Source organism: Phaenicophaeus curvirostris, chromosome 1 (genome assembly GCF_032191515.1).
Source record: "Phaenicophaeus curvirostris isolate KB17595 chromosome 1, BPBGC_Pcur_1.0, whole genome shotgun sequence".
Classification (NCBI taxonomy): Eukaryota; Metazoa; Chordata; class Aves; order Cuculiformes; family Cuculidae; genus Phaenicophaeus; species Phaenicophaeus curvirostris.
This window is the reverse complement of record NC_091392.1, coordinates 165,855,701-165,875,230: the sequence shown is the minus strand read 5'-3', so window position 1 is coordinate 165,875,230 and position 19,530 is coordinate 165,855,701. Positions and strand designations below refer to the sequence as shown.

At 39.9% G+C, this 19,530-nt stretch overlaps 1 protein-coding gene across 5 annotated transcripts in view; it reads right to left on the bottom strand.

The window, feature by feature from the left end:
- The window catches only part of TBC1D4 (TBC1 domain family member 4), a 113,420-nt gene that overhangs the window by 5,244 nt on the left and 88,646 nt on the right, over window positions 1-19,530 (bottom strand). For 4 of the 5 annotated variants that reach the window (XM_069880063.1, XM_069880100.1, XM_069880091.1 and 1 more), the window contains exons 11-18: window positions 18,325-18,474; window positions 12,898-13,058; window positions 11,790-11,999; window positions 8,473-8,631; window positions 6,539-6,697; window positions 5,961-6,205; window positions 2,966-3,125; window positions 718-887 (exon numbers count right to left, since the gene is read on the bottom strand). In XM_069880063.1, coding sequence (XP_069736164.1) covers window positions 718-887; window positions 2,966-3,125; window positions 5,961-6,205; window positions 6,539-6,697; window positions 8,473-8,631; window positions 11,790-11,999; window positions 12,898-13,058; window positions 18,325-18,474 — 1,414 coding nt within the window. The remainder of the gene's footprint in view (window positions 1-717; window positions 888-2,965; window positions 3,126-5,960; window positions 6,206-6,538; window positions 6,698-8,472; window positions 8,632-11,789; window positions 12,000-12,897; window positions 13,059-18,324; window positions 18,475-19,530) is intronic. The other variant, XM_069880073.1, reaches the window with a different exon arrangement.

Below are 19,530 nucleotides of genomic sequence, written 5' to 3'. Positions count from 1 at the left end.
AAGCTGCTATAGCAGCCTCTCATTCCTGAAGGACTTTTATCTATGGTACCAAGCACCTGCCAGATGTGATCCCTCCAAGGACACAGCTGAGGTGAAAAGGGGAAGCTGCATGAAGGCACCCTAAAAAGAGGGTAGAAGCTGCTCACACAACAGAACAGCAAAGGTTTGCTTGACCTTGATTCTAACACAGACCATAAAAACAGGGCCTCAGCAACATCCTAGCTTAAGTGAATGTCAGAAAAGCTCCTACAAAGGTACCTGGCCCAATGCAGCCAGAATTTTGAAGGATCGGTAGAAGTTGCTGTGATGCTGCCTCTTCCCACCAGGGCAAATTGTGCTTCCCATCACAAACTGTTGGACTGCTCATCCACTAGCAAGGAGCTGGGTCCAGGTTTGAAAGACAGGCGACTTCTACTCTCGTAGTGGTGACATGAAATTTATTATCAAGATCATGTTTTACCAACAGCTGGGACACAAAAGAATCTTGGTACTAAACCTTGAGACAAGAACTGAAGTCTTGCTAAAATTGCAGTTCAAAACCTACTGAAATTAGCTCACATCCTATTTCTATACAAGTTACTGAGAAAAGGATTTTCCTTTGCATTATAAACCAAAAAGAACATACTGAGAAGAGTCTTACATACACCTTAGGCATGTTCTTTTATAAGTGAACTAACCAAGGGGAAGGAGGAAGGTAAAGAGAAAATCAAAACTTACCTGGGTAATAATTTTTTCCATTTGAGGCTGAGTCATATCTGGAATAGTGGTTTTAAGAAAATCAACAATGTTCTCAAAACTCTCACATCCCATTATAGATGTTTCTTGACTGCTAAGTAGGCTCAGTGCTACTTTAAATATGACTTCAGTTCCTTGAAGAAAAATAATGTCTAAAAAAGAAAATCATTGAAATATTGTGAAAACAAGAGCTGAAGTCATTAGCTAAATATACATATATATCTTTGCTGAGATGTTTTTAATCAAGCTTTCTGCAGATCTATCGAGTTCAGGAGAAGTGCAATCTGTCTTATTTCAATGTGATGTTAAAGCATTTAAAAGCATTTTCTGTCATCTTACAGATACGAGAGAGCATTAAAGAAAATACCACATGCTTGTTATGTCTGTAATAAGCATTTCATTATCGCCTCCTGTAGACTATAGATAGTTAACTAACAGCTAACTGTTTTTAAGTGCACCTATGACTAAAAAGCAATCGGGAAGTGGATCACAACACAATTGACGTTTTACAAATCTCATTATAGTAACTAGGAACTCTGTCCCAGTAGCAGCAGCAGACTTGCAGTTACTGGGATGAACACAGCACATAAGCAGTTCGAATAAGCTTCCTGTGCTGTTGGCTCTGTCAACACTACCAAGAGTAGGGCTAGGGAACAACCTCAATTTCTGATCTTGACACTGAGAGGTCATCCTTGGCCCTAATCCAGTATCACAGGGTAGCACTAGAATATCAGTGAGGCAGTCACTTCACTCATGTACCATTCCTAAAAGCCTCTCTTCTCAAGTCTACGATAGGCATTCAAGCAGTGTATGTAAGTAATTTGTGATGGGCAGACACTAAACACCTGTTCCTGGTATGAGACAATGTCCCAATAAGACACTGAAGATGCAGGAATCCAAAGTGCCACAGTGACTTTTCAATTTTAACATGTGAACATGCCTTGGCTCAGCTCATTTACAAAGAAATGAACACTGACCCTCCTCACTCCTAAAAGAATGTATTTGCCAACTCAAAGCCTACTGGAGTTAAAATTAGATACAAAGAAAGAGAAAAGCACTTCATCCCTGAAAATAAAATAAAATAAAATAAAATAAAATAAAATAAAATAAAATAAAATAAAATAAAATAAAATAAAATAAAATAAAATAAAATAAAATAAAATAAAATAAAATAAAATAAAATAAAATCTGAGAAGCAGATACAGAAATTGTTTTTTCACCCAAAGAACAGTCATAGAAGTTCACTGTAAAAAGAAAGAACCGTAATGGAGAAATCTATAGACCGAAGAACAAAACCAAAAACCAAACGAATAAGCCCCTCTTGCCCCCAGACTACCACATCAAAGTAAACTCAACACCTTCCCGTAATAAATCATGAAACAAAACTCAGATTGAATTTCTTAAGAAAATACAAAAGGTGTCACATGGAAACGGAAAAAACAGCTCGGGGGGGATGGAAGTCTGATTTAAGTGAAAGTACATGATATACGTCTAGCTTCTTGGTGCATATCCGAAAGCAATGAGTTTTACATTAACAAATGGATGTTTTTCAGAAAAATGCTTTGTTACTAGAGATCTGATTAAGCTGGCAGTTCTTATTGAAAAAAAAAGAACACAAACCAAGTACCTGACATACTGATACTGCAAACACTACAAGGCACAATCAATATTTAAGATGCTGTACTAGACGTTATCTAAAAAGTAGAGTACCCTGAAAAAACTATCTAAATGGAACAAGAGGCATAATAAAACTGGGAAACTGTTCAATATACACATGAATAACGGAAACAGCCTTCAATTTCAAGTTTACTTGAGTTTTTATTAAAAGGACTTTAGAATCAGTTATTCAGACACCTTTATTGAAACCCAGTATGTTGTCGTTTTTCAATTTGCTAGTTCAACATGCTGAACTTTTGAATAGACATAGACTGAATACTTGATACATAAAACATATTTGTAACAATGAAATTCCTGCTGTTCACACTTCAAAAGTCTCTTGGTTAATAACAGCAAACAGACTTAACTGTTCAAGTCTGATGTTTCAAAGAATACATTTTGGTTTTCCTCTTCAAAACCAAGCTGACACCTCACCATGAAGAGTGTTGTTACTTGCCACCCACAATAGTCACCCTAAATGTCCCTAGTATGCAGAAAACGACCCCTTGAAAGTTTCAAAATACAATAGACGACATTTTCTGTTTATTATTGAAATAGAATAAAACTTTCTTACCAAATACTCTGGCTACAAATCCTAATGGAAACTGAGACGCGAACAGTGTAAGAAACCATGGTGCAGCATAAAGACTGGGACTGATTTCATTTTCTTCAAGATGATTATACAGGTCTCTGTGATAATCATGAAGAAGCCTTGAGAGCTGATACATCTGAATCTACAGAGCATGAGGGGTTCGGAGGGGGAAGGAGGTAGAGAAAGAGAAGTTCAGTTTTACTCATTTTTCCAAACTACTCACCTTTCACTCGAGGGAAATTAACTCCAGTACAGATGGCACTGTAAAATAAAGCTCAATTGTTGCCTAGGGCCTCAGGGACATCTACTCATGTATAAACAACCAACCCCTAATGAATTCAAACCAACACAGCAGTCAATAACAAAGAACAGTTTGAACTTGATTATTAACGTATCATTTCAGATTCACAGGCTTAAGGTAAGAGGAGAATATATATTTATCTAACTTCATCAACAAACCAGAACTTACAGTCTTGCAACAATGAAAGTAGAAGTACTTTTTCCAAGATGCCCAAACTCTCCATTACAGAGTTAAATGATTTCTGGCTAAATTTACCCTTTCCAGATTTCATCCTTTGAATTTTGTCCACATTTTTGCTGCATTTAAAATTCATATGCTACAGTCATCACTTCAGACAGCTTCTGTACCCACAAAGTACATTACATACAGTGAATCATTAAAGGTTTAGCATATACATATTTCCCAGCATACCTCCCATCTGCCAGTGGTCCAGAGAAATCTAAGATACTGATGCAACAAGTGCTGCTATACAACCTATAAAAGGTTGCAAAGAAAAGTGGTTAAAAGTTGCTCTTCATTTCTAAAAATATCACTATATGGCTAATTATTTCCTTAAAATTTTGATAGCTAATATTCCACAGTTATGTTGTCCATAGCCCAGAGTAATGCTTCTCTCAGAGCGCAAAAGATGAAAAGCAGACATACATTGATTAGCTGTCAGGTCCAATTATGCTGTCAACAGTGCCTTATGCTCAGGTGAATCCATTCCTCAATAAGAAAATGACTTAGGGGGTCTCACTATCTTCCTGCTTTTAGTGGTCATGATTTTTCCCTACCACAAACTGGCTGCTCATGAAATTATCTATCAGTCAGCAGTGTTTGCAAGCAGACAGATCACTTCTCATTCAGGCACATTAGTTAAATTTGCACATGATTCAAGTCCTTGCTTTAGCTGCAAAGACACCAATTAGCATAGTTTGGAATAGGTTGACCTGGAGGTGTTAAAAAAGGGGGTTGAATGAGGCTTTGAGCAACCTGATCCAGTGGAAGGCGTCCTTGCCCATGGCAAGGGGTTTGGAACTGGATACTCTTTAAGGTCCCTTCCAACCCAAACCATTCTATGGATGGCATCAATAACAAACACATTTACATATGAAATTAGAGTAGTATCACAGAGGCCACAAACAAATTGGATGGGTTCATTATGAACTAGGGATCTAGCTTATTACTTTTCCAGACAACTTAACCATCAAAAATACCTAGCATTTTTCTCCTATAGGACAAAGGCTAATTTTGCATATAAGCTTATTTTGTGTTTCAGTTTTGTAAATGCAAAAGAATTTGCAAGCGCTCTAGTCCTGTTAAAAAACAAAACAAACGGTTAGACTTCAGTGATGTCCTCTAAGTCACCTTCAGTAGTCTAGTTTGTCTTGGGCAGACAAAACTTGTACCTCTGTCTAGTACAGGATAACTGCCTAGGAGCAAACTGTGGGGAAAGAAATTTCACCTCATTTAAAGGACAAACAGTACTATACTCAGTAAGCCTTCTCAAACTTAAAAAGCATTCCTCCTAAGATGTCCTGTCAGTGAAAGTTTCAGACTTATTTAAATCAAAAGGTGAAATCCCAGATATCTTGAATGCTCTCGAATCATCAGATGTTATTGAAAGTCTACAACTGCAGTATAACATACAAACACTAAGAGAGCATTTTTGGGGGGGGAAAAAAATCCCACAACCACACATTTATCACAATTTGACACCCACTAGTTCAAAACATTTGGAAGGGTGGAGGGGAACAAGACAGGGAAGAGGCAAAATTATGTTCTTCATGGTTGTTCATCCTTAATTCATCACAAAAAATTTGTTACATTATACTTCTATCCACAGTAAAACACTCCTCCTCATTTTTGGGATTAGCATACAGAACTTTTAGTCTCGTAGCTTTCTCTTTCTTCACTGTGGATTACAAGCTTTAACTCTGCATTGATATATCCCCTCATAACACTAGGGACTTACAGAAGACATACAAGACTTACAGACACCCAAGTCAGTGGACAGTTGCATCTCAAGGTGAAAGAGCCCTCAAATCTTGAAGTTTATACAAATCTGAAAGACTTTGTCTCCTTCCTAAGCAACCTTGAGCATCCATTAAAGACTAATATTGCAGAGCACAAATCGTTTCACAAGCAAACTAAATCATTAAAAATTTGTCTGTTTTTTCACTGTGTTTAGGGATGGTGGTGTAAAGGACAATGAGAGAAACGATGTGTAAATGATGAAGCAAGGCAGAGCAGCCCAAAGCACGGATGCCTGTGGAGTACATTGACTGGCCACTCGGTGTCACTATTGATTTGACTTAGAGTTACAAGAGAAAAATCTACTTTTAAGTGCTTAAGGACTGAAGGAAAATAAAATCAAACTTATTTTTAAACTCCATATTTACAGATGTAAGCATATACGGGTTTTTTTGGCATAAGGAAGAGAGAAGTGAGGAAAATGAAGTGCAAAATAGCAGAAAAAGTTTGCAAACAGGAGATGATGGGGACGTGTGACAGGAAAAGTCTGCAAGTTCTGAACTTCTCCGTTTGCAAATTCAGAGTCAGAGAGGGGTGCGTCAGTAACATTTGCATATCCCTCAACCTCCAAAACAGCACAAGAAGCTTCATAAGGTCCTGGAAAACATAAGCAACCTCTGACAGCTCATTTAAGACTCTGCTTTAGAAGGACTGACTTACCTGTAGTGACATCATGTCTGGCCTGTACTGCTTACGGAATCCAAGGTCATACATAAGGAATTTCAGCATTTCGAAGGCCTGTTCCTCACTCATATGTAGAAGCAGCACTCCAGCTACAAAGCTTATACCTTGACAATAACCCACTTCTTTGTCCAGCAAAGAGTAAGCTTTCAGAAGATTAAAGAGTGATAGCTGCCCTGCTCCCAGGTGGGCAGAAAAGTAAGGATGCGTAGGGAATGTTCGTCCTGATGGAAAGGGAGAAAAGTGGTTGGTACTTAATTCTTCTCATTAAGAAAAACAAAAAACCAACAAAAAAAACCCAGATTCATCTGACAACCAGCACTTTTCTCTTTCTCATAGACCTTTTCTCTTTGCTTTCACACACATGTTATTTTTAATCAGATCGATTGTATTTTACCACTGATTTTAGACTATACATTGAGCTCATTTCATATTCTCCTCTGTGCACAGAACTTTCAGAAACAACTGCTTGATTTCTCTTTTCTGACAGATGCAGAAGAGCGTAAATACAAAGAAACACACAAGAAACAAGTCAGAAAAATCTCCTAGCTACAAACCTAGATCTACAAGGATAGCGTGCTGTTGCGCAGTCAGTTGTTTCAGGAGTTCTTTGTAAGAGATGTCGGGAGGCTGCTGCTTGTTTGGTAGCCTGTGTCTGACTCGATGTTGCACAGCCAAAAACTGCCAAATTTCTCCTCGACGACTTTTTGGTACACCTGCAGGTCAGTCCAAAAACAAGAAGCCTAAGCAGGGACATATTTTTAGTGCTGTAATACAAGAATTTGCTTTGTCATATTCTTGGCTGAACCACTCTGGAGGATGCCTTAGAAACAGCTTCAGAAGTTGTTCATTCTGCAGTTTTCCCTCAGTAGCCACAGTTCGGTCCTATTAACTAGACATTAACTACAAACTTGCCATTGCATCAGAGAATGCTTTGGGTTGGAAGGAACTTTTACAGGTCATCTAGGCTACCCCCCCAGCAGAAGCAGGGACATCTTCCAACCTGACCTCGATTGTTGCCAGGGATGGAGCCTCCACTACCTCCCTGGGCAACCCAAAAGAAGTACAGATTACAAAATGCTCAGTTCAAATCTAAAAGCATTAATGCTGTATACCAAAGGGAGAACACAGAAACACTCATATTGAAAGACAATATTCCTCCTAAGTCAGCCAAGCATCTGTGAAAGCATAAACTAAACTAAAACACTACTTTCAGACTTTTCCATACATGCCCCTGACCCTGCAAACTGATCTTTGAAAGTAAAAATAAATTGCCAACTCTCCCAACACTTTCCAGACAAATAATTACTTAACTAGAATACAAGTTAGGAAAAAAAGCATATCCTTGTCCCCAACTCTGAACTGCAGTACAGCAGCAGAAGATAGGGTAATAAGGGAAGTCATTTGTTGGCAGTCTTCTGCCGGTCACTAACAGGAGCCTCCCTATTTCTACCACTATTTTCTTTGGTAGCAATTTAAACTTCCTTCTGTACCGCAGCCAGATTACAATGAAAAATTATCTTTCAGTGTCTGTAGTACAGACATGAGATCCTATGGTGGAGGGCACGCCTGTGCACTCAGGCTCAGTATCTGCATTATATTAAAGACCCTCTGGCTCTCCTTTCAGACCACAGCTAGACTCATAGGATAGTTTGGGTCAGAAGGGACATCAAAGATCATCCAGTTCCAACCCCCCTGCCATGGGCAAGGATACCTTCCACTGGATCGGCTTGCTCAAAGCCTCATTCAACCTGGCCTTCAGCAGCTCCAGGGATGGGGCATCCAGGATTTCTCTGGGCAACCTGTTCCAGTGCCTCACCACCCTCACAAGAAAAAAATTCTTCCTAATATCTAATCTCACCTCTTTCAGCTTAAAATCGTTACCCCTCATCCTACCCCTGCACTCTGTGATAAAAAGCCCCTCCCCACCTTTCCTGTAGGCCCCCTTTAAATATTGGAAGGGCTAGGCCACAGGAAGATTTATTTCAAGCCAAAATCTCCAATCTTTCACGCAAGGAAACAAAATACTGTAAGACCATAGCCCAGACTCCACAAGATGCGGTCCTTCTGACTCTCTTAAGCTTGGTTGTGATTCCCCTAGGTTTTGGGCACCAGTAAGTAAAATCAGGGCACCTGAAACTCAGAGTCAATTGGATAGGAGCCACCGACCAGAAACCAGAACGTCACCGTGTCAGCTGCAGAAGCTCTAAGTTCAATCTTTGATGTAATAATACATGGGCACAAGATGCTACCTTTCGTGAGTATGAATATACATGTTTCTACATTGCTGACATTGAAAGCTGTAGACACAGCAGAACTTATTGTCTGTTTGGCAGCAGGAGGTAAGTGCATTCACATTAAAAAAAGCAATTTTTTCCACAATTTTTTGCTACTGCAAAAAGCGTATTCTTAGCACATTTCCTTTGGTATCAAAAGGCAACAACAACAAAATCTTCCAATTTCACAGTTAAAAGCCATTCTACGTAAATACCTTCTTTTAAAGTTGAATGAATATCTTCCATGTCACATCGGATTTTGGCTCTGCAGTTTAGTAACTTCTTATCCCAAATGTTTATGGCATCTTTCTGACATGTACCAACTTCATCATAGTCCAGTTTGACTTTTCTTGATTGGAGTTCATCTCTGCTTGCTGGAGGACAGAACACAAAGGAAGAACACATGAAAAACCAGAACATCAGAAAATTACAAGAAACATTAAACGTGCAAAACGTATTCAAGTTCGATACACCTAGATACTGGTATAAAATAACTGAATTCAAGACCTGAACGTATCTTAACTTAGAGATAGGTTTCATTATCACTGGACTGAATTGTACACTTCATAATGTGCTCTCTGAAATCTATAATTGAGTTTATTCTGAATTTGCCTTGCTCCTTGCAAGTGACTCCTTCCTCTTTCAGATGTAGCACCCTTCCCATCATCATTTCTAGGTGAAAGCAAACTCTCACTCACATTATTACACAACGTGCAAAACAGGGCAATCAGTTTTTTTGCCTAATGAGCACATTTTGGATACAGCCAGTACTAGATGAATCCACAAGATCATTGCCGAGCCCACTCCAAAAACATCGGTGAAAATTCTTTTTTTATTTCCAAAAGCTGGATATTACATCAGTAAGATCTTATCCATACAAGGGCACTTGTAATCTTGGAGAAGCAACCATTATGCAGGGTGCAGTACACTTCCATAAAAATGGGCATGTGATCTCACCACAAGAATCTGCAGTCCACTTGGGGCAATTTTAAATGCTACTTCATTGCTGCATGATTTAATTTGAGCATACTGATTTATATAAGCAGTATGTGACAGATTCGATCCAACACCAACATATTTCAGTGTAACAATAAACTCTACAATTAAATGCACAGGTTCATTTCTGAATTCTACTTTGGATCTGCAGTTAACACTAGCAGAAGTCAGTTCTGGAGTCTTCAGCACAGGAAGGACTGGAATCTATTAGAGTGAGTCCAGAGGATGGCCACAAAGATGATCAGAGGGCTGAAGCACCTCCCGTATGAGGACAGGCTGAGAGAGTTGGGCTTAGTCAGCCTAGACAAGACAAGGCTCCACAGAGAGTTGAATGAGGTTTTCAGCAACCTCGTCTAGAGGAAGGTATCCCTGTTCACGGCAAGGGGGTTGGAACTCGATGACCTTTGAGGTCCCTTCAAACCCTGTGATTCTGTGATGATTGTATGAAAGTCAACATGCTTGCTCATAGATCATACTTGCCCTACCATCCTATGCCAACTTTGGTTGCTTGTAACCATCCTTGTTAACATTCTTCGTAATCACTGCTGGGTGGCCTGCTACTTTTTATAGTTCTTATAGTTATATTTGATCTACTGAATAAAGGAACACTTAGCCACTCAGAAAAAATTAGTTTGTGCAATTCACTGAACTTACCTTCTATAAAAAAAAGAACTAATAGTATTCAAGTCTCCTCGACAGCAAAAAGAACAGGGAAAGAAGTTCTATTAATATTTTGTAAATAAAAATCAACAAAGCATTAACAGAAAACCACTGAAAACAATTCCACAGCAATTCCAGTCTTAAACCAGTCATATACAGCTGATGAACTCGGAGATAAATACCTGACTTCAAGTAGAGGCTGCTTTTCTGTTATTACATTTCCCATTCCTAAGATCTACATTTAATTGTAGGCTAGAATGCCAACCACTGCCTAAACCAGCATTTGTTTGGAATGTATCAGTTCTGCATGTCCTGTCCATAAAATGGTGCACATTACAGCAACCCACAGGAAGGAAGCCTAAAGATACTTATTAAGACAGTTTATTTTTCGCCCTTAGAAAATCAGATGATGACGATAATCCAACTAATCAGAGCTCCACTAGCAGTACTGATGAACCTGTGTGCAAAAACGGAGATGTGCTCCTTGGAGCACAAACCAAGACGTGGGCTGTCAGATGAGTGCCAGTTTGGAGTCACCACTGCCAACATTCCTGTTTTCACCACAAATGATCCTGCAAGCAGAACTTATTTTCAACATACCCGTCACTGAATGGAAATGGCTTATAATTGAGTTGTAAGGAACTGATATAAATTCCAGCCATGCAGAGCAGGTACAGAAAAGAGTGTGTCTCTCAGCAGCTTGTGCTACCAGAGGGAATAACATGATATTAGATGTCCAACTTCCCCACCCCACAACAGCAGACTAACCGTTTGCTAAAACAATAAACGAAGATTTTGGCTGAAGTTAAAACAGACTTCTCTGTAGATGTCCCCTATGAATCTAGGAGTTTCCACAGAAGTGTGTGCCAACAGGGAGACAAACTGTAGAGAGAGTGCACAGAGAAATATGCTACATGTGTCGGAAATACATTCAAGGATATATGCTTGTAGGGACACGGAAAGACTTCTGTCTTGCTTTTTTCCTTTCCTCTCCCTGCCTTCTCAGTAAGCACCATTAAAGAAGGAAAAAAAGTTAGCTGACCTTAACATGATTATTATGTTTTATTTCAAGAATCAGACTATCATATAATGAGGTTATACACCATATGGGAGAAGAAGCAGAAAGCAATTGCAGAGAGGACATTTGAAATTTTCAACTTGCACTGAAAGCTACTGGTCTATTACACTGAACTTCTGCATGCTAAGATAGACATTGCAACACATTTTCTATTTGGTGAGACTTGACCAGCCATAATAAATTGTCTTAGCCAGAAGCTCAGGCAGCTGACAAGTCAGCATGGCCAACTGCAGATCCATCAGTAACATCACGCTGTGTTCAGTGTACAGTGCTCACCTGAAAAAAAGAAGCTTCTAACAAACCTCAAGAGACAGCTGCTCAAAAATCATATTTGGATTCAAATATTTACAAATTACCACTGTGATGTGGTTAATAAAGGATAGAAAACCTGGACAGAAGTGGCATGCACTGCAAAGGACTGAAATGAGATGTAAATAGCAAGGTCTATCATACCTAAGAGTTCACAGGGCACCTGTTCTCCTGACTCCCCTTCACATTAGAATTCCTAGACTCAGTCAGTTGTAACACCAACTGTAACAACCTTTGTCTAACACGCACTACGAAAGGAAAAGTTATCACTTTCTTCTTTAACTAAGGTGACTCATGAAGATTTGGCAGGTGGACAGAGAAATCGGTAGACTGTGAGATAGAACTGGGTGAACATCATTTTTTATAGCACTGTTAAGTTAAACGTTACACAATCATATCTCTGTTTGAGGCACCCAACACCAGCACAATTTTCACCTCCAGGCAGCAAAATTTGTAATAGTTTTTAGGGGTATTTTCTAAATAGCTAACCTTCCAGCTTCTGGTTTTCTTTTTCCATTCGAAGCAACAGAATTTGTTGATGGATGGCTTTTCTCCACAGACTTTGTAGTTCTTCCGAGTTTTTCCTCTCTCCAGGTTTATCTGGACCATCCTCATTTTGCAATACTAGAACAAGAGGGTCCTCCTCCAAAGGTGGAGCAAGAGGCGATAATGGTAACAATTCACTTCCGTCATGACCATCTGCAAAGAATCAGAAAGCTATTATAGGAAACTCAAGATTGTTCAGCATATCATGAAAATCTAAGTCACAGCAGAACAAAAATAGCTATCCTCCACATTTAGCAGTGAGGTGCTGCTTCCAAAGACAGAGAAAATGAAATTCAGCAGTACAGAATTATTTTTAAATACAGTGGTTTATTTAAATTAGTTCTATCTAAATGAAATAAAGCTAAACTAGGAGTCATCCAGTATTACTCCCTGCTAGCTCTTTGTAGAGTTAAAGAAGCATTTATCTATAAAGTCTCCTTTACAGCTGAGCTTGTTCATGATTGTGATTTACCACAGGCTGTATACTAAAAGCAATTTTTTCCCCATCTTCTGAGCTGCACTATAGGCAGTGCTATAGCATTTCACAGTTACTATAGAGTTTGTCATTTACTTATGGTCATGAATTCTACCAATGGAACTCTATCAACACAGCAGCACTTCACAGGTTTCTATTTTAAATCACCTAAACCTATAAAAATTATTAACACACTTAACAGGTGCTACATGCAATACAAAGACAAGGCAGAAAATATACCATTTTCTGCAAACAGTGCTATTATGTAATCAGCCCAGAGTAAAAACTGGCTAACTGTTAACGAGGATATCTTTTGTCAGCAAGAGGCAGTTCTTCATTTCGTTGCTAAGAGTGCAGCCACAGCAGACTACAATTCATTTGATTTTGATGACAGAAACTTCTGCTCAAAGCAACAAAGTCAACTGAGCCCAACTGCTGTCTAGTGAGCTTCTAGCATGTTCTTATCGCATCAAGATGACTTTGTTCTCTTTCATATTTTCACACGTTGCAGTTCATTATAGTAATAACTATTCAGTAACAACCGCTTGTTTATTTTCTTTAAAAACACACACAGACCTGGATGGTGCATCTTGGAAGGAGATTTATTCATAGGTGAAGCTACCTGCAGGAATATTCTCCGCCGCCAGGAGATGCGGCGAGGCGTGAGCGTGACCCCCACAGCATTTAGAGATTCACTGCTGCAGATGGTTGGTGTTCTTTTCTTTCCCTCCCCATCACTGAAGGAAAGAAAAAGCAGATGTAGTGATCAAAGTCAGTCACCTCTGGAAGAAATAACTTTAAGTCTGTCTAATGTACAGCCAAGCCTGCAGGAACATTTGCTGGGAAGCTTTAGAAAGCAAAGCGTGCTGTGCGTGAGCTTCACCTTGAATACAGAAGTGCCCAGTAGTTTCCTTGTAAGACAGTGCTGTGAAGTTTGCACTATGTACCACCAGGAAGAATTCATAGCCTTCATAAAATGCTCAGCTGGAAGATCATAATAAAAGCTAAGTTTTCTGAAAAGCTAAAAGAGAAACATAGTAACATCTAGTCTCCAAAACAGACAGCAATGGGTTTCGCTTTGCCATACATTAGTCTTACATGGGCGACCTGATGCAATGCCCCTAAAACCACAGATGCTGCTTTAGCAGAGCACAGTGCTCCATTTAGTGCCATTTTAAGAGGCATGATGAGCTCACAGGTGAATATTTCACTGGAGGTAATGTTCTAGGCTTCTTATATCATCTCTTTCCTATGCTTTAAAAGTGAACACTTCACTTGCACAAATGAGGCCAAATGTCCTCATGTGTCATGAGCATTTCCAGCAGACAGCACAGAGCCTCTACAAACAGAGGGCAAGCTCAGTTCCCACAAAAAGGACCTGAGTTGCCATGTAAAACTCTATTTACACAGTAATTTTATAAAAGTAACTTATGCTACAGGAAGAGGCAAGGAGAGGACACAGGGAAGCTTTGCTGGGAGGTCATTTTAAGAGGACACCAACCAGATGTGTCTACTGACTATCAATACCAGTGCTGTTTAATATCGTCATCAATGATATTGACAGCGAGATTAAGTGCACCCCCTCAGCAAATTTGGAGATGACAACCAGGCTGAGTGGTGCAGTTGCCACACCGGAAGGATGGGATGTCATCCAGAGGGACCTGGACAAGCTGGAGAAGTGGATCTGTGTGAACCCCATGAGGGGACCTGGGTCAGGGCAATCCTCGATGTCAGTACAGGAAGGGGGATGATGTGATTGAGAGCAGCCCTACAGAGAGGGACTTGGGGGTACTGGTCAATGAAAAGCTCAACATGAGCCGGCAACATGCACTCACAGCCCAGAAGGCCAACTGTCTCCTGGGCTCCATCAAAAGAAGCGTGGCCAGCATGTCAAGGGAGGTGATTCTGCCCCTCTATTCCTCTCTTGTGAGACCTCATCTGGAGTCCTGTGTGTCCAGTTTTGGAATCCTCAACATAGGAAGGATATGAAACTGTTGGAACAGGTCCAGAGAAAGGCTACAAAGATGATCAGAGGGCTGGAGCACCTCCCACACGAGGACAGGCCGAGAGAATTGGGCTTGTTCAGCTTGGACAACAGAAGGCTCCAAAAGGACCTTGTAGTGACCTTCCAATACCTGAAGGGGCCTACAGGAAAGCTGGGAAGTGACTGTTTACAAAGACTTATAGTGATAGTACGAAGGGGAATGGGTATAAACTGGAGAGGGACAGATTTAGGCTAGACATAAGGAAGAATTTCTTCACCATGAGAGCAGTGAAGCACAGAAACAGGCTGCCCAGGGAAGTCGTGGCTGCCCCATCCCTGGAGGTGTTCAAGGCCAGGTTGGATGGGGTCTTGGGCACCCTGATCTAGTGAGAGTTATCCCTGCCCATGGCAGTGGGGTTAGAACTAGATGATCTTTAAGGTCCCTTCCAACCCAAACTATTCTGTGATCAACAGAGGAAGGACACAACGGGCCGTACTGGAGTTCAGGAAGGAGGGTAGATAAATAGGCACGATCAGATCTGTAAATGTCACAATATTAAAGACAATCACATTAGCATAAGAGCAACTATGCTGCAGAAAACACCAACTTCTCTCCATTGATTAGCTGAGAGGAAGACGTCTACAATCAGATGAGAGACACTGTACCCTATATGTCCAACACCATAGCATCAGTTTTTGATTTTCTGCCCACATGTGATGTACACATGGATCACAATCACTTTCTATCCAGTGGTCAATACTTAAAGACACACACATAATAAGCAAAGTTACTTTTCAATACACAGCTCCCTAGCTTTGCATAGGCCCATTTGACTGCTACAAATCAAACACCTTTCTGAATTTAACTCCAACTGAAACTTGCTCTGCTCCTGCACATTGAAGTTCACCAGACATCAAGAAAAGCTGCCTTTTGCATCACATGTAATCTCAGAGCCACATGATATGGGAAGTCAGACCATAAAGAATTTTCCTCCAGTGCAATGTGGATAAGATGCACTCTAGGAATACACGAGTAACCATGCTAATTCTTAGACAGAAAAATGCACTGAAGTTTTAATGAGGTTTCCTGACAGTTAAATAGCTTATAGTCTTCAGATTGTAAAGGACCGTCACATTGTGCTCAATTCCAACTTAAAATACACTCACATGAGAATGCTAAGAACACCTCATGTTGAGACTATCAGAGATAAGAGACTGTCTTCTCTATGGAAGACAGTCGAAGGAAAAAAAAAACCAATGAAACTACAAACTAATACAAGAAGAAACACACTGTGAAAGACTTGAACTTCTTCTCATTCATAAACCTGATGACACAACACATATTTGCAAACTAAATCTGGTAAAGTTTAGAGAGCTTCATTCACCATAAGTTGGACAATATATATTTTGTTCTCTGTTAGCCAGTTCAAGTGACAGTTGGATTACCTTGATCATACCTACCACATCAGCATTATTTATTTGGCACTTCTTTCTGAGTATATTTGTTGTATTCACCTCGTGTACTCAACTAAATTCCAACACTTCACCTTTGCTACTACAATTTCTTTACCATGATCGTTCAGGATCAGTTGCTCCCAGCTAAAGAGTTCTCACACAAATTGAAGATTAAATGGTATCAGAAACCTGTATACTATGAAATCTAAGTAGAAACTGGGTGGTCTTCCAGGAATCACCCCTAATTTGAAATTCTCCCCACCTTACAGTTAAAACTCCATTATAATGAAACACACTATCTTGACTAGCGTAGATCAGCAAATCTAGAAAGAGTAATCTCTCAGACATTTCAGCTTGGTTCATTAAGGTGACCATGAAGACCTATACTATGAAACTCCACAACTTCTGTTTAAAACTTAAAACGCAGTCCTATCTTTTCAGTTATAAAAGGTGTTACTAACTTTCACTCGGAAATTTGACTGATGCAGACAGCACAGCATTCCTGGTCCTGCAAGAAGGCAGTTCCAGTGTTTCAGCTTTTGCACAGCCGCGCTTTAACAAGAAGCAGCCACGGGTAATCACAAGACTGCAAGTCCAGTTACTGCTTTTCAGAAAGCCTGTATCCAGCTCTTAAGTTATCCAAAATGTCCATTTCATGTTGTTGCAGTCATATGACGAAGCTATTAACAGCAGGAAAGTGGAGTAGGTGAATATTATGGGCAAGATTCAGGGAGAGAAAAAAAAGTTTCACTAATCAATACCTACATTCCCAGAATCCAGAAAGCCAGGTTTAATAGGATCCAGCTGCTTGTACAAACTGACCTGGGCACTGGTTCAGCTTGGACCAAGTCTGCTAACTGAAGGGAACACAGAAACAAACTTGGACTGAAACACAAAACAGGGACAGCCTGTAAGAGACGTGTTGTTTTTTTGCCATTTGTCTGCACACCCTGGTGTGCACTCACTAGTCTCTTTAATTCCAACTGAGATACATTCACCTGCTACTTAGTCTAGTGTTACTGCAGTGTAGTAGGGAATGGAAAATCTAGGCATCCGATTCACTTATAAAGTAACTATTACTGGACATAAATTTAGAATAGGCGATATTTAAAGCCTATTTCTACATGAGACCTCAACCTCTCCTCTCACATTTCAAAAACACGTACTGCTTATTCTTTATTCATTTATCCTGGGTAGAAAGGTGGAGGCACCTTAAAGTGACTTCCTCTTAAATGTTCCTAAGACCGGCTTTCAAAAGACTTCCTAAAATTAAGTATGGTTAGTTTACATTACCCTTCTATGAGAAAGTGAATCTAGACAATTTAATGTTTACTTTTTTAAAACTGTGGGATTTGGGGGATGAGGGAGGTAGCAGGAGAAGTCCTGGCACTTTGTAGTCACTTTCTTGTAAGGGTCACTCATCTTATTCCATTTCTGTACAAGTTTATTCTGCTGGAAGGACCTAGACTGTAGGAATTTCCCATTAGGTGCTTTGTAGTTGTGCCTGCATTACAGTTTTTGGCTGCATGCTGAACACCAATTACAGATTAGAGGCCAGAAAGAGATAAATTGATTTGCAATGCTATTTAAAGTATTTGTATTAAAGTTCTAACACATTCAGAATCCAGATCTTATCCACACTTGGTTTTGGTAAGAATGCAACCTACTGTTATTTTTCCATGAAGAAACAGTCACAAAAGCACCATCTACAACTCTAGTTTCCTGTCGGGAATGATCAGGGAAGAGCCACACTCAGAGATGATAAGTACCAGAAACACAAGTATAGCTCTGTATAAAAGGACAGACTGAAGAGGGAAAAAGGAATTGTCACCGACAGTAGAGAAATAGAAAGGCCCACAACTGGCAAAAAAGACATCATCATAAAGTTCATAACTATGATCCACTTTTTTCACTTCAGGCCTCCTCCATAAAAATAATCCATGCAGTTTCCTTGAGCACCCTCCTGAAGAAGAGCCTATTCTTGCAGCAAAAACAAGTATGACTTTCATTCAGATACTCACTCTTCCAAACTGATGCCAGAAAGCCCTTCTCGTACATTCGATTCTTCCCCACTCCTCTTCAATTGGAAGTTATTTTCCTAGTCTTTCTAAGCATCTCACAGCTAGTATCACCCAGCTACCCTGGCGTTTCCCCTTCCTCATGCACAAGCATCCCATGTTAGCACTGTACACTCTTCACATTGTTTTTTTTTCTTATTTTTGCATGCCAAAGTTCACAGCAACACATGCTGGTTTGCATTCAGCAGAGAAAGCGTTACACTGGTGAAATACTCCTAAAACTCACTCTATCTCAAGTGACAAACCAACGCAACATCACAACAGAAATCGGTGACAGCTATTAGATGTCAGCAGACAAGCCTCTATTGTTGACAGGCTTTTCTGGCCAAAAGCCTGTTGGCCCATTTGCATCAAGTGCTTGGTAAGTCGGTTAGAAATGCAGGAGCACAAGGCAGAATAGGAGAGATCCCATATGCTGCGCTGCACTAGGAATCCTGTTGTTAAGGTGGTGGCACTGAAGAACCAGGCAGCATACAATGCTCTCACCTCTTGGAGAGGTCACTTTCTGAGTGCTGGAGCAACCTTCCTGAGCCTGGGTAAAAGCTTTTCAGGAAAGAAGGGGCAGAGACAGAGGAGGGGAGACCAGGTGACGCAGATCCACTCTCACTGAGAGCGCGCCGAACCCCAACAATAGGGCTGTGCGGGCAACAAGAGAATAGAGCAGATCGGTCAGCATGGATTCAGATACAACAACAAAACACCCAGATTAGCGATAATGACCAAGTACCTCCTCTTGGCTTACAGCAACTTTGCCTCCCAGAAGATAAATCGTACCAAGAGCACTACTAGGCAGTTTCCCTAATGATATTGATTTTCCTGTTACAGCTGATTTCTTCTACGAAACATTTCAATGACATTGCAGAAAGGGCAGATCATCTTATTTCTTTAGCCTTATTTATTCTCAAAGCAAATTCAGAAAAAGAATCTCTGAAAGTTTCAGCAAACATCCCTAGAAACCTGCTTCAATAACATGAGCCACATTGTTTCTTCCCTTCACTTTTCTCTTGCTCTTGTAAATTGTTTGTATTGCTGGAACACTTAGGAAGCAGAGGTTAAGTGAAATATTTTTGGATAAATTTTTGTGAAGTGTTTAAATCAAGACAGTCCTATTATACAGTTAAACATTACTTAATAGTAACTAGTGTTAATTAATTAATTAATTCAGTTTCTTTCAGTAAACATTTTTAATCAGTCCTCAATAGCAAAGGATAAAAGGAAAAATCCCATCCCAGAACCAAATTGTTACAAACTGTTTTGACTGAAAATCTGCTGATGGTGCCTCTTAATCAGTGACTTCTTTAAAGTTATTACAAAGAAGTGAAGTCAGCAAGTCCTTCAGTTTGAACTGCTCGGGTTTCCTGTTTGCGTACAACGTGGTCAGTGGAAAAAATATAAGCAACGTTTATCTCCACAAAAAACGCATTATTTATCTCTCCAGAAACACAATGTAACACAGCTATTTCAAGGCTATCCTTCAACCCCCTCCATTTTCTTGAACAAAATAAACTTTTTGCCTTTCTCTATGAGGTGGTATGGCATTCGTACTGGTATTTTGATCTAAACATAAAACGCGTGAGAAATTATTACTTCAAGTTATTTTTAAAAAGAGTCCACAAAAAGCATTTGCAGTCAAGCAAAAAAAAAAAAAACCCAGCTCATCCGAGTGGGAATCCTGCAAGGGTTTTGGAGCTG